The sequence below is a fragment of the Lichenostomus cassidix genome, chromosome 2 (genome assembly GCF_008360975.1).
Source record: "Lichenostomus cassidix isolate B80296 chromosome 2, HeHo_3.0, whole genome shotgun sequence".
Taxonomy (NCBI): Eukaryota; Metazoa; Chordata; class Aves; order Passeriformes; family Meliphagidae; genus Lichenostomus; species Lichenostomus cassidix.
In genome coordinates this window covers 8,164,665-8,179,499 of record NC_139482.1, presented here as the reverse complement: position 1 = coordinate 8,179,499, position 14,835 = coordinate 8,164,665, and the positions used below count along the sequence as shown (strand labels likewise).

The 14,835-nt window shown below is 37.4% G+C and overlaps 1 protein-coding gene across 3 annotated transcripts in view; it reads left to right on the top strand.

Annotated features, from left to right (window-relative positions):
- LMBR1 (limb development membrane protein 1) overlaps positions 1-14,835 on the top strand; it is a 69,005-nt gene that overhangs the window by 19,795 nt on the left and 34,375 nt on the right. For all 3 annotated transcript variants that reach the window (XM_085050275.1, XM_085050274.1, XM_085050276.1), the window contains one exon: positions 4,953-5,056. In XM_085050275.1, coding sequence (XP_084906401.1) covers positions 4,953-5,056 — 104 coding nt within the window. The remainder of the gene's footprint in view (positions 1-4,952; positions 5,057-14,835) is intronic.

Genomic DNA, 14,835 nt, shown 5'->3' with positions numbered 1-14,835 from the left:
TGGTGCTCAGACTTCTTTCTCATGTTAATGCGAGATTCATATGCCTTTCTCCTTTTGATGATATCTATAAATTTATTCTCAAAATAAAAACATGTTTTAAGAAACTTGCTAACTATGGGCAGTTTGGAGTAGATAGTTAAATTCAGCTGTTAGTGGTTTATTTGTAGACAAGGAAAATTATGGAACATGAGTATCGTGGTAAAGATGTGTAATAAAATAACTGGTGAAAATGGGATGTTCTTAGGTTTGTCTGGAGAAACTATGTTCAATATGTCAAACAATTTATTTAATCTATTACAAATAATTTACTTCTTAACTGTCATTTCCTCTTTAGTGTTGTGAAGAGACAATAAGCTGGCTTTAGAGGATTTTTCTTTAAAAAGTGTATGCTTTTTGCTAACTGTGTAATAATACTCACACATAGCAAAGTCATGAATTTCCAGGTCCCTAACTTGCAACGATGTGAATTTGGTTTTGTTTATTTATTTCTTTTATTTGGGGTTTTGTTTTGGTTTTTTGTGAAGTGAGAGGCAGGAAGTGATGTTTTTAGGACATAAGGGAATAATTCTTCACAATGGGAAGGGTAGAGCATTGGAAAAAGTTGTCCAGAGACACCGTGAGATTTTGAAAGTTTTCCAAAACTCAGGTGGGCAAAACCCTGAGCAGCCTGATGGCACCTGTGGTTTGTCTGTTTTAAGGGCAGATCAGACTAGGTAACTTTACAGATACTTTCTAGTTGAGTTATTCTATGATCTGTTTAGTGACACATCATGGGGGATTGCTAATTTGGTATGTCTCCTACATGGGAGGAAAAAACCCAAGTGAAACCTCATTTTTCACATGGATATAGCTTCTCAGACATTTATATTCTTTACTCCTAAACATGAAAAAAATGTAATGGAAAATAATCCTTCCTTTTGTGTCTGAATTGTCTTTGGAAAAAGGACAACAAAATACATCAGAGACTGAAAATTATATAGTAACCAGTTCAGAAATTTTTACTCTGTCAGTTGTTGCTTCAAAAATTTGGGTTAGTAAGAAATCTGCTGGAACACTTGCTGTTAAATAGGAAATCCTTTGAATTTGCCTGTGACCATCTTTAGATTTTAACGTGATCATATTTGAAAGTACCACTTTATGGATACACAGTATAATTTATATTTTGCAAGTGCAACAGGAGTGGTTAGCAAGGAGGTAAATCCAGCATCTCGGTGTTTCCAGGTGTGTGTATGGCCGAGGGGTTGGTGTGACCACGCTAAACCTTGGGGGGGGTTCGGGATGGACGGGGAGGGGTTCGGGATGGACGGAGAGGTTTGGGATACACGGAGGTTTGGGCTCGGGGAGGTTTGGGATGGACGGAGAGGTTTGGGATGGACGGAGGTTTGGGCTCGGGGAGGTTTGGGATGGACGGAGAGGTTTGGGATACACGGAGGTTTGGGCTCGGGGAGGTTTGGGATGGACGGAGAGGTTCGGGCTCGGGGCTGGGCTGGCGCTGCCCGCCAAGCCGTTGCTGGGGCTGTGGCTCCCCCGTGTGGCTCTGGCCGGGATCGCCCCGCACTGCCCCGCTCGGCACAAACCCGTGCGGCTCCCAAGCGCTCGGAAATGTTCACATCCCATAATGCTCTGCCTAGCACAGCCTTCACCTGTGGGTTGTGAACTGCTTTGCACGTGTTATCAAATGGGAGCATTTGTGTTGCTTTAAGGCGCTTCATTATTTTCTAGATTTACCAATTACAGCTATAAGCTGAGGTACTTGAACCTGACACCGAGGGGGTTTATACTGTAGATTGTTGCATTACTTGAGGCAAATAAAAAAGCAGAAAATATATGCCTCAATATTTTGAAACTAGGCTGAAAGGCCAAACCTGGATCCGATATAAACAGCATTACCTAATTAAACGTGTTGAACTAATCCCAGAACTAGTTCTAACAGCAGTGCTGCCTTGTGCTGCTGTTGGGTACAACCACCAGGTGGGAGTAAAAGGTAATGAAACTGCCATGAATAAGAAAAATGGGAAGTTGCCCAGGGTCTGATCTATTTGCCAAAGACTGAGAAATTTTTAATTTTTATGTTTTATGGGGGACAGTCTTAGGTCACTACAAATACAGAGGAAAAAAAATTCTAAATGACTGCTTAAAGCTTTTCTATATGTTGATGGCTGCAAGTGTCTCATGCAATTTTATGATGCAGTCAGCGTAGTAGAAAATAATTCTTTTTCCGGGTCTATTTTAATTTGTTTTCTGAACTACCAAATTAGGATAAGAAATACAGAGGGTCCTTACTATGAGGAAAGTTCATGTGTCTGTCAGCAGCAGAACAGCACTGTCCTTGCCTCTCCTAACTTCATGTGCATATTGCAGCTCTGTGGTTTACTATTCTGTAATTGTGGTTCCTGTATGTTACTAATGTGTTAATTTCTGGATTTTAACTTTTCTAAAAATCACCCTGGATGTGCACCACTGTCCCTTCCCTTAAAATGCTCTATGTACCCTGCAGCTGCTAAGCACTGTTTTTTGTTGTAAGATGCACGTGTAATAGAGCTGCTGAAATTTGGACAAGCAGGTATTCAACTTTGCATTAGGTAGCTGAATGCACTCTGTCTTCAGTTAGACAAAACTGCTGAAATACGAGTCCTACCCCCATCTAGTTGTATTTCTACTCTTCCTCTGGTGTCTTAGTCTTTTGGGAAAAAGAAAGGTAGACTGCTTGAGTTAATGTCCCCTCATAAGGGCTGTTAATGACATTCTTGCTGATGTTGCTATGCCTGAATGTTTCTTGAATGGTAACAGGAGCTTCCTGGCAAAGCAAATTCAAAAGGAAAAATCCTCCTCTTTGTTAACAGGAGTTTAGCCACCTTTAGGCAGTCTGTTTTCTTTAGCAAATGAGTGTTATATTTAACGCATCTTTTGGAATTTTCTTGTTTTGTTTTCTGTAGCTTATTTGGCTAAGTTTGGTTGCTGGTGTCCTGCTGCTGTCAACTGATGTTCTCTTGGCCCCCTGTCTCCCTCCTCCCCTCTAGCTTTTATTTCTCCTTCAAATTTGAATGCTTGCTGTCATTTAAGGAAAAAGGAAGTATATGGTAGAAGCCTTTTTTGAGAATGTATAGGCAAAGATCACTGCTAACTATTTTACATTTAGATCTAACTACAGAAATTTCTGTTCATAATGAATACCCCAGACATCCAGTAAATGTCTCTTCTCTTTCCTGTTCTTTCCAAAATGGGAAATTTTGGAGAAGAAACGGAGCAAGCTACTACATGGGAAGAAGGAAACAAACAAAGCTGTTAGTTCAGATTTTCTTATCATGGGGGATATTCTCTTTGGAGTGATATTCAGGTGTTATAACATAGTCCTTCAGAACTGTGGAAGTGTGTGTGCTTTGGGGAAGGTGGGGAACTTAGCCTGTTTTTCTCTACAGACTTTTTTTTAAGGATGCACAACATGTTATAGTAGTTAGACCTGTTAGCTACCAAATTGCAGATCAGCTTCTGCTTTTATAAAGAAGAAACACTGCATCTTGCACAGCTTCTGATAGGATGATTGATGATGGATTGATGTTTAGGCACCAGAAACTGGCTGTTAAGAAAGTGTTCATTTTAGGAAGTTTTAATAGAGCAGATACCTTAATGGAGATTAGCTATCACTTCAGGTTGTTTTCTAAACCCTTTCTCTTCCTGCAGATGTCACATGTGTCTTACAGATGTCCTTATATTCAGTTGCTGGTTTTTCACATAGATCACAGAAGGGTTGAGGTTGAAAGGACCTCTGGAAATAACCTACTCTGAGCAGGGTCAGTCAGAGCAGGCTGCTCAAGGCACTCCCCTTTTAGGCTTGAGTATGTTGAAGGGTGGAGATTACAAAACTTGTGGGCAACCTGTTGCACTGCTTGAGTACAGTGACAGTGGAAAAAGTTTGGGATTTTTAGTTTGTTTGGGTTTTTTTGTTTCCTTTTATGAGTAAGAAGATTTTCCAGTTTTCCAATTATGCTCATTGCTTCTGCTCAATTCAGTGGATACCACTGTGAAGATCTGACTCTGTTTTCCTTTCTCCCTCCCTCATCAGATATTTATATACATGGATAAAATATCCCTAAGTCCATCTGTCCAGCCTGTTGAGGTTGCAGGACACTGGTCCTTCCCATCCTGTCTCTTGAGCAGATTTGCTGAGATGTGGCCTCTCCCATCACCCAGGTCACTAATGAAGGTGTTTAACCCACCATCAATACCCTGGGGTGTACACAGCACTGGTGACTGTTTTCTAGCCTGGCTTTGTCCTGCTGGTCACAACCCTGGGAGCCCAGAAGCTTAGCCAGTGTTCAGTCCATCTCAGAGTCTGCTTACCTTGCCCATACCTCATTAATAAGACCATGAGAGGATTCATGGGAGATGATGTTGAAAGCCTTACAAAGTTGAGATAAGCAGCACCTACTGCTCTCCTGTTGCCTACTGAGCCAGTCATCCCATTGTGGAAGGCTGCTGTTACTGTGATATCTTCTGATTTGGAGGTCATGATGAATTTGACTACTGCTCATGTTAAAATCCATGGCGTGCTGAAGTTTCTCTTGGAAAAAAATACAGGAGGAAGGGAATATACGGAATTGGATTTAGTGAGATTCACTGAGAGTAGTAAAATACTTTTGTGCTGAAAGCTTCTACAATGGCTCTCTAGAGAGCCTTCAATGGGATATTGTGGAAGTAGACCCCTGAGCTTGCAGTCTGTCTCCTGTGGTTTCATACATTTGCTGCTGGGTAAGTTGGTATCCAGTTTTCATTTGAAGATCATTACACAGAGAAATGGATATTTTTCAGCAATGACCTGTAATTAACTATATCCCTAAAACCCTGGCACTTGTAGGTATACAACACTGTTATATGTAAGGGAGGAAAATGTAATATCTTAAATTGTTAAAGCTTAGAAACTTAACATGTAAACTTTTTCCTGTTTGTTGCAGGTTTGTGGAATCTTGCTTCTCTTTTTTCAAATCTGTGTTTGTTTGTGTTGATGCCCTTTGCGTTTTTCTTCCTGGAATCGGAAGGGTTTGCTGGCTTAAAAAAGGTAGGAGAACACGAATAAATGCAGACTAATTGCACTGTATATTTCATTTTCAGCCTGGGATATGTTTCAATTACAGACTGGGAAGGATTTGGTCTTGGGATGTGAGTGCTTATGGGAAGGTGTATATACAGCTGCACACTCTGGCACAGGCCAGCTATGCAGGGGAAAAAGGACTCCTTAAAACCCATGTGTACTGAGATCAAGAAAGACTTACCATTTTTTTTTAAATGAAATGATTCAATCAAAATTTTATCTTTTGGAAAAAAATTTCATTGCGATGTCAAAGGAGAGAAGGTTCAAGAAATGCACTAGAAATAAAATAACAAGGAAAAGGACAGTTTTTTTGCTAATGGGAGGGGTGATTAAATAACAGATGGCCCTGAGAAAACAAGCTTGATTTGTGAATTTTAAAGATTACAAACATCCCAAAAAAGTTCAAATGTGGTCAGTATTAACAATAATATGTGTAGAGAACTGTCCTAAAACATTCAACTTAGCTGAATATATTCAGGTTGAGAGGGCTGAGTATTTCTGTGAAGCAGGGAATTTGACAAAGCAATTTTTGAACAATAAGATGATGGTTGCGTTAATATGTGAACTAAAGAAATACAGTGAAAAATTACTATAATGGGAGGCACATCAAAATTAATTTCAAATCATAAATATCAAATAGATTAAACTGGAATGATTGTCTGGGGACCAATTAAAGCACGTTTCTATTAATCTTTATCATCCAAATGATTACACTTTTGTTTTTAATGACACTGCACTTGAGGGAATTCTGCTCCCTTTGGATGACAATTGTCAGAAAGCAAAGGGTCTTGGTAAGTGATCTTGAAATCTGTAGAATGAAATGTATTAAAGATGGATGCAAAAGGCTATGAGTCATTGTGCCTTTACATTACCTGTCATGCATCAAGGGGATAATTGTTTTGGAAGGAAAACATCATTCCTGGTTGCATTGACAGGAACTGGCATGGAGACAATGAAATTGCCATTTTGGTTCTTGGTGGGATTAGGGAAAACTCAACTGAAGTGATGCATTCAAGTTGGGATTTTAGGGTTCACTTAAGAGAGAAAACAGAGGACAGCAAAACAAACAAACGAAAAAACAACTTAGGAACTACTGTGTGAAGGAAAATTTTAATTCAGAGAGAATTATGTGGAGAAACAGAGTTTATTCCATAGCAGAAGGTACTGGAGGATTACACAGCTGTGTCAGAAAACACCTGCAGGGCCTGGCCCAGGTGGTGTGTGAATGTTGTCTGGTGGTGTCTGTGCTGGGTTGATGCTGCTGCAGTGTTCCTGTGCAGTGACCAAACTGCAGAAGTATCCAGGTCACTTCAGTTACAAGTTCAGGTGACCAAACTAATGCATTCAGCTTCCAAGGAGTTTGGTGATAGGTCACTGTGTTTAACTCTACTTGTCCATCTTGGCTGGAAAGCACTTCCCTTTCTTACTCCTTCAGGTATTTACAAGGTTGAGAGATTTTAGCAACTCCGTTTGTCCTTACAGTTTTCATGTGGAGGCCACTCCATTTTCCTTTTGACACTGAAGTGTCTACCCACAGCTAATATTTATCTTTTCTTCTAAAAAACAAGTTAACTGATTTCAGTGGGGTTTGTGTCTCCTGCAATCCAACAAAACCTAGGATTCTCTCCATTAGCATACCCGTAAGGTTCTGCTGCTTGTAGAGTTCTCTTGGCTCCAACAGGTACTATATGTATCCCAGCTACATGAAATTTGTACTTTACATGAAACTTTTAATAGTTAAAGTGTAACTTATGTTAGTGGCTGTCAATAAATCCCATTCAAGATAGATAAAATCACCATTGCATATTTATTCTTGAAAGCATTTGTGATACGAGATGGACAAGATAGAACCATAGTCTTCTGCAGATGCCAGGGAACAGATGATTGTTGGTGCTTTAGAGTAGTTTTGCTTTTTCATGGGGTCAGATGAGATCAGATTTTAGTATCAAAACTCCCCCTATTGGAGGGGAGACAATTTTTTTTTTTTTTTTCTTTGAGTTGTGGATCTTTTTGGAACATTCCAGAGGCCAACTGTGATTCCTGGTACAAATACTCAAGGCAATGTCTGGTCTACCTCACTGCTCTATTTAGAAGTATCCAAAACGGATGGAATTGTTTTGCCTGTTTTGAGTGAGCCTTAAAGCTGCTGGTGAAGATGCAGGAAATGTTGTCTGTTGTAGTATGAACATACCTTGTCTTTGATTGCTTTTCTTGGAAAATAAGGGGCAGATGGCACTTCTGGCTGAAGTTGATAGTTAAAATTAAATGTGCTGTTCTTTTCAGATGCTGATGTAGATAAATTTTACTTGTCAGAACTGCTATATATATTTTAAAGAATTATATCACATAATTGGGTGACTAGAATCTTGGAAAATTCATGATTAATCTAACACAGGAGTTCATGTAAGCTTTTCAGTTCTAGCATCTGTGAAGGAAGGGTATTTCCCATCAACTTTTGCTTTCTGTAGGTTTTTGTCATGTTTGTTACCTATTTTCTGAGAAGATTTTGAGACCATGATTACTTTGTAGAATTCTGGTATTTGAACAAATTATTTTATAATTAAAGATTTACTTATTTTTTTTCAAGTCTTTTATTTCATTCATCGCATCAGACTAATGGACCAGAGAGATAAAACATTGTTCAAATGCTATTACTGTTCACTGGAAAAATCAGATTTTAGTGATCTCAATTTAAAAGAGCATTTCGTATGTTTAGCAAAACTTGTAGCATTTAAGAGAAAAATGATCTACTGTAAATGTGAAGATGTTCAGTAAAGAGGTTTGGCATAGATGTGTAATCAGTTTGGAGCTGGGAAAGCAATTGGTTCTAGATACCCAGCTCAGATCAAAATTTGGATAAGAACACTGTTCCAGTGGAAGTTTTTATGCAGGTGATGTTGAGTTTGTCATTGAATTATCTTCATCATAATGACTAAATAGGTCACTTGGGATAGGTGTGTGCAGTGAAAATGTCCATTTGTAGGTGTTCATATATGAATTGCTTGTTGGACTTCAATAAAAGTTCTGAAAAATGCATACTTAAGAGTGTCATTCCTGCAATTGAAATGGTTTTAAAATTTTTTTTAATGGATGTCTTTGTTCAGATTAAATAGCAACAGTAATTCTAGTCATGATTGTGTATGGGTCTAACTCCTGAAGATTTTAGCCATCTGTTTATCACAGACTGTGCTATAAAAGTTGATTTTATGTATTGACTGTAATGTGACTTTTTTGCAAGCTCTGATGTTTCAGATGTCTCATAAGTTACTGTTTTGAGCTTTGTATAACTTTCCTTTCCATGTTCCTGAATGGGAACATTGCTCCCTTAACTGTTCTGAATCAGAATGGGTTTGATTAACCATCTTCCAATTTACTATGGCTCTTTTCCCTGGCTGCTGTTATACTTTCTAAGTGACACATGGCCCCTCTTACAGACTCACTTGGGTTCCCCAGGGCAGCAGTTTAAAACAGCCAAAGACTTACAGATTGTGCAGAGGAGAGAAATACGGAAATGAGGCACTGGCCATGGACAGATGCAGTGCTGCCCTGGAATTCAGACTGATTCTTTGCCTAGTTTTGCATAAAATCCACTGTGTGAATTCAAAAAGGGCATTTTGGGCCTAAGGGAGTTGATCATGCCCTTTTGAAGAGCTTAAGTGCTGCTCTTTGCTCTTGTTCATTTCCATTTAATGGCACTTGAAGAATTCTGATGTCAGGGTAATAATAATAATACAACCAATACTGGAGGCATATAATATATATATATGTGTATATATATGTATATATTTCTTTATGTATATGCCATGTGTGCATTTATGAACACATGTGTTTTTGTGCATATGTGAATTGGATTTTTCAGGACTTTGAAGTAACCATTGTGATACAGTGCACCTCAGCCAGTGCTATTAACTGAGCTATTGGAGTACCTGCTATCACTTTAATCTCTTGCATCAGTATTAAAAACTGTTTTACATCTTTCTCTGTTCTTCTTGTCTTCCTTTGTAAAGTTTGTGTGTAAAGTTGTTTCAAATTTAGATAATATTTTAATTCTTTGTCACTCATGTGCTCAGATTCTATAGTAGTTTTGAAACGAAGTTGTCAACAGTGTTTCTTAATGTCAGAATTAACCTCATTCTTTATCATTCTCTCCAGAAAAGAAAAATTGTGGTATTTGCAGTTGAGTATCTGTAGGTCACAGTGCTGATGTTTCAATGTGTGGTAACAAACTACACAGAAAATTACATGTGTGCTGTTGTGTGAAGGAGGCAAACATTTTTGAGGAGATAATTGCTGTACCTTTTCTTGGCCTTTAAAATATGCTTTCTCTTGATGTAACTTCAATGGAAATTTGTATTTATTTGAAGTTGACAAAGAGACATTTAGGAGTAATTTCCTTGTAAGAAAATACAAATAGTGCAATTTACCACTGTGAGAAACTGGAAAAACTAGGTATTGCATAATCACAAGTGTAGAGTTTTAAAAAGGCTTTATGAAGTATTTTACCTTAATACTGATCTTTGAACTTGAAGTCATAGCATAAAGTTTAACGTGAGCGACAGCAACATCCTGACCAATTATCCAAATTATCCAGACATCCCAAAATGTTCAGAACACAACACACAGAGTCTGTGGATTAAGAGGTTAACTCCTGGAACATCAAAAGAAGTGCATGATAATAAAAACAAATAGTACAAAAATTTGAGGTAACTTCCTTGCTTAATTAATTAGGTAGACCAGGTGGAAGCGAAGAGGCCAGAGCTGGTGCTCAGAATGTCTATAAAGCTGAGCAACATGACAGCACAATGGAGGAGGAACAAAGATTTTTTTAATATACTTCTATCCTGTGTCACAGTTTGAAATTGTCCTGGTTTATGTCCCTTTTGGCAAACTTACATAAAAGTGACCCTGTACTGTATTTTATGACCAGATGACTTTTTTCCCAGTGGCTAATTTGTATCAGACCCCCATCTTAAAGAGACACAGAAATGAGTAGGAAGTCCAAGCCGGTTTGTCTCAATGAGCTTTCATTGCATGCTTTCATTATTTTTGCTCGTTTTTGCCACTGATCATCCATAAATTGTTGGAAATGAGTGATTAAGGAAGTGCTGCTTAGTGTTAGTGGCACATGCACATTCTTGGTATGTTTTTTGTGGGTGAGAGGAAATCGCGTACTGCACAAACAAAAAGGAAAACTCCTGCTGGGAACCTTTCAAGGAAATTTAACTTGCGTAATGTTTTGATCTTGGTGTTTATTACAGAAAATAAGAGTAATATTTCACCAGCTATTGTTATGTGTCAGCCGGTCTCTCCATCTGTTTGCCTTTCCTTGATAGCTCTTCCCAAATTCTCAGTTTATTTTAGTAAAAACACCACTTAAAAATGTAGCAGTTTATTCATATGCTGAAGGCAGGTGAGCTGGGCCAGCGTTCAGAACATTTGTTGTGTTGTGCCTGCTACTGTATAAAGATTTGGCTGTTGTGGCTGCAAAGCCCTGCCTGTGTTAGCAGCTGCAGCTTAACCCCTGCAAGTGAAATGTGGGGTGTAGGTTCCTTTCCAAGTGGTGAAATGAAGGGGTTTCTGCTCTTAAAGGTAGATTTCTTCCCTGCATCTCTTCCACTGAAGCATGGCTTTAAAAAATACGTTTTGTAATTAAAATTACTTGTTTGGGGAGAGGGTGAAAGGTTGAAGCTTTGCAAAAATACTATCATTAACATTTTTTGAAGCTGCTTTTTTTTTGCTATGCTCTGTTGTTGGCTTGCTGAACAACCACAGTGTCTGTGTGTTCCATCTCCTCAGTATTTGATTTGATCCACTTTATATTTATCAATAATGATGACTTTTCCTAGTCATGTCACTATGAAACAGGACTGAACTAAACTTAAGTTTCTGATGCATTGTGTTGCAATGCATTCTACTTGCAAATTCCAAGTAACTAAACATAGTAATAAATATAGTGAAAAGGGAACCTGCTGCTTTTTTATTTCTTGGTGGGTATGGAAATTCTAATTTCTGTGTTTTTCCACGTGGAAAATCTGTACTCCCCAGCTTTGCTGTTTGTACCAGTAAAAATCTGGTGCAACTATAGGTGTAGACCACTGTAAAAGACATTTTCAGTGTGTGATGGCAATGTAGGAAATATGTTCAAAGTTAGCTTTGAAGTATTTACTTTTATAAAATTTTTCACTTATCTCAAGACAGATTTCCATGGAAAGGAATTGTTCCTATATTTCAAAATATTGGCTAATAAGTATCTTGAAAATATTTTCCAATATGAAATCATCTCTAATTAAAATCAGTCTCTAAAATTGGCCTTGACTTTTCTGTAAAAAGGGATTTGGAGAGTTCAAGAATTTTGAGCCTGGTTTGCAAACAGCATTTGACTGTGCTTTATGCTTGCATGTACTTCTGACTTCAATACCCACAGGCCACTGTGTGTCATGGCTCACCAAATAGTCTTGAGGTTCCCTGTTAACAGTGGATGTTTATTTGGCATTTAAGCTCATATTTATTTGTCTATAAAATCATTCAGCATGAGCTGAGACTTTAGTGCTCTGATCTCTATGAAATGTTTACTAGTATGTAACTGAATTATTGTACATTATATTGGAACCCATTTACTCATTCCATTAATAATAGCAGAGACAAAAGTTGTTTAATCAGTCACATCAAAGGCAGCTTTTGGGTTTTCATTTTTGACATAAGCTAACAAGTTATGTTCAGGTATGAAATCCATTTTTTAAACTGGATTAAATTAAATTTTAAAATGACACCACCTGAAAGTTATTAGAGTTTGTTGTTGTTTAGAGGCAGATCCTGATTATTCTGGGATTTTGATTTGGCAAGTAGCTTGACCATGATTTTTCCTTCTGCCTATTAAAATAAAAGTATACTTAGCTGACAGTTGTACAAACCCAAAACATAATCCATAGGATGTAAGGTGCAGAGTTAAGGATTGTATTTAACTCTAAGCCTTGCATTAAGGATGATCCATATCTTGAACCTTGTACATGGCTGAATGTAGAGAACAGCCCCATGTAATACTAACTGTGAGAAAAGCTTATAAAGTGGCTGGAAAGAGAAGATGAGAAGATTCAGTGTAATTTTTTAGCATTGACAAGTGTAACACTGAACTCTGAAAATATGTTAAAATTACAGATTTATGTTACCAGGTCTTTCATTTGTAGTTCTGGAGAGGAAAGAAAAAGATTCTTACCTTACAAATATATATATATTAGCAAATCAGTGTGTAAAGAGTTTGAGTGTATGACCTGCTTTTTTGAATCTGTGACTGGAATATGTAACTCTAGACTAGTGTGAGATGAAAATACCTTTGTCTGTAAAAATATTGCAGTGATATCTATTTGCTGTCCTTTCCCAATAACTGTTATAATGAAAATTACTACAGGTAGGTCAAAAGGGGTTGGGAATCCTGGTTGTATTATTTTTTTGCATTTCAAAACTTTGACTTCAGCACACAAATTGTTTTGGGCCTAAATGTATTTAGATGTTTAGGATCAAAGGTTGTGCAGGGCAGGTAAATAACATGGATGTGTTTGTCAGCTTTAGGCCCCGCCACGTTTCACTGAGAGTGAGATAAAAAGAAATTCAAGAATCAGTAGCCAGGAGAGAGAAACTTGTGTAAGATGAGAAATAATGGCTTAGTGTGAATTCAGTTTTTTAGCTATATAAAATATTCTATCAGGTTTTCATAAGACTTCGTGCTTAAGTCAGTTGGGGATATTATATGCAAAAATCTGTCTTTTTTTATATTAGCATAAGGAGATCTGTGATTTGTTGAATACAAGTAACAGTTCTGTATCTGGAGACAGCTGAGGGGGAAATAAGGGAATGTTGGTTGTTGCACACATTGGATCAAGATGTGATGAGATGTGATCTGTGCTCCGTTTCATTAAAGTAGTTAAATGTCAGTTGGTTGCTTCCATAAATTAGATGGTACTTCGTTTAAAGAGGCCTTGGTGTAAGGTACAAAAAAATTGGCTACCAGGAGATAAGCTGATGGTAGAGTTTATTTGGTACAGCTTTTCTGCACTGGCTGCCTCACTGCTACTTTGTTGTGCTTCAACCTTTCTGCAGCAGTGTATGGGGTTGAGGTTATAATTACTTGTTTTGACCAACTCTGTAATGCAGATAAAAAATCAATATGTGTCAGGTTACTTTGTGTTCTTGCAGCATTTTAATGTGTTTGTGCTATGGAAATTTGTAGAGTAACAAGATGAGCCAAGTGTTGTTAGTAATATTGGGGTAAAAATACTGCACAAAGAAAATGGTGTTATTTTGAAATGAGGTTTTCTGACTGTGACTTCTGTAGCACACCATGAGAATCTACATTAGGTGACACATTATGAGTAGGTAGAGGCATCTGTAAAACCACTCAGTTTTGGAAGCTAGCACTGGAGCATTAGTTATTCCACCTCACCCCAGCCAGGAATGGGCTGCATTGCTGAACTTTTGTGCTTTCCCCACGCCTACATTGCCCTGAACTTGCACATTTGTGCTGTATGTAGCATGCCTATGCTTTGTAGACTTTCCATAGTTTTTGCTAAAAGCCTTAACACGTAGCTGGAAGCCTGCAAATGGAATAAGATGAGAATATTTTCCTGTGCTGCTCTCTTAGTGGATAAATTGAGGGATTTAAAAAAAAAAATAAAGTTTTTATTTGGTTTTAGGATAACTTATGGAGTTTTGCATGAGCAAAATTAAATAGGTTTTACTTTTTGTGAAGCGTACAGATGGTACAGCTAGCAATGCTATGCTTGAATCTCTTAGTTTATCACTGATGTAAACTGAAGCACTGGGTTCTAGAATATTTTTTTCCCTAAGATGCTTATTTTTAGGCAGAAATAAGTAACTTTTAAATTTTGTTTGGATGGAGCATTCTTAATTCCCTCTGTAGACCCTTCTGTTTCTGGTAGATGATAGCTGTGTATCTAAAAACCCTGAGATTTATTTATTTTCTTTTTTTTATTGTCAGTTTATAATAAAATTCATGCTACAATTTAATTTAAAATTGAGGTATTTTATGGAAATAATTGTCATCCTTTGCAAAGGAAGTATTCATACATGCAGGATCCCTGACATGGCTGGGACTCAGGCCCCTTTCTCAGTCACCAGAAAAAGGCTGATACCTCTAAGAATTTAGCATGTCTGAGTTAGAATGCCTCCCACTGCATTCAAGAGGCAATGTGAGCATCTTCTCATCTCAGTGTTTGGATTTATTTTGTTAAATGGTCAGAAACATTAACTTGATCAGCTGTTTTATTTGGAGGATGTGATCTGTTTTATAAGTGACTGGTTTATGCATGAGGAATACCTTATTAAGATTTGAATATTTGAATATTCTTACATTTGTCAATATCTTCATTTAAATCTGCATTGACATGAGGTAGTAACCATTCAGGACAAGCAAAAACTTTGCTTCTATTTTAAGTCTATTTATGAGCTTTTGTTACTCTATATTAAAATTGAAAAATGCTTTATTGTATAATATAATTGTAATTTTAATTCACAGAGAAGAAATTTCCATGTAATTTTATATTGATAGTGAAAAGTTTTAACGTAATTGTTTTAATCATAGAAAGGCAATAAACATTTTTCTAATAGATTTTCATTTATTAAGTGAAACTTTACAAGATAAACACCATTTTTCATTCCTTCCCTGAAGGCTGTGGTTTTGTGATAACTGATAACCATGTGATATTGAAATCTTTAGTCTCTACTATCTAGTT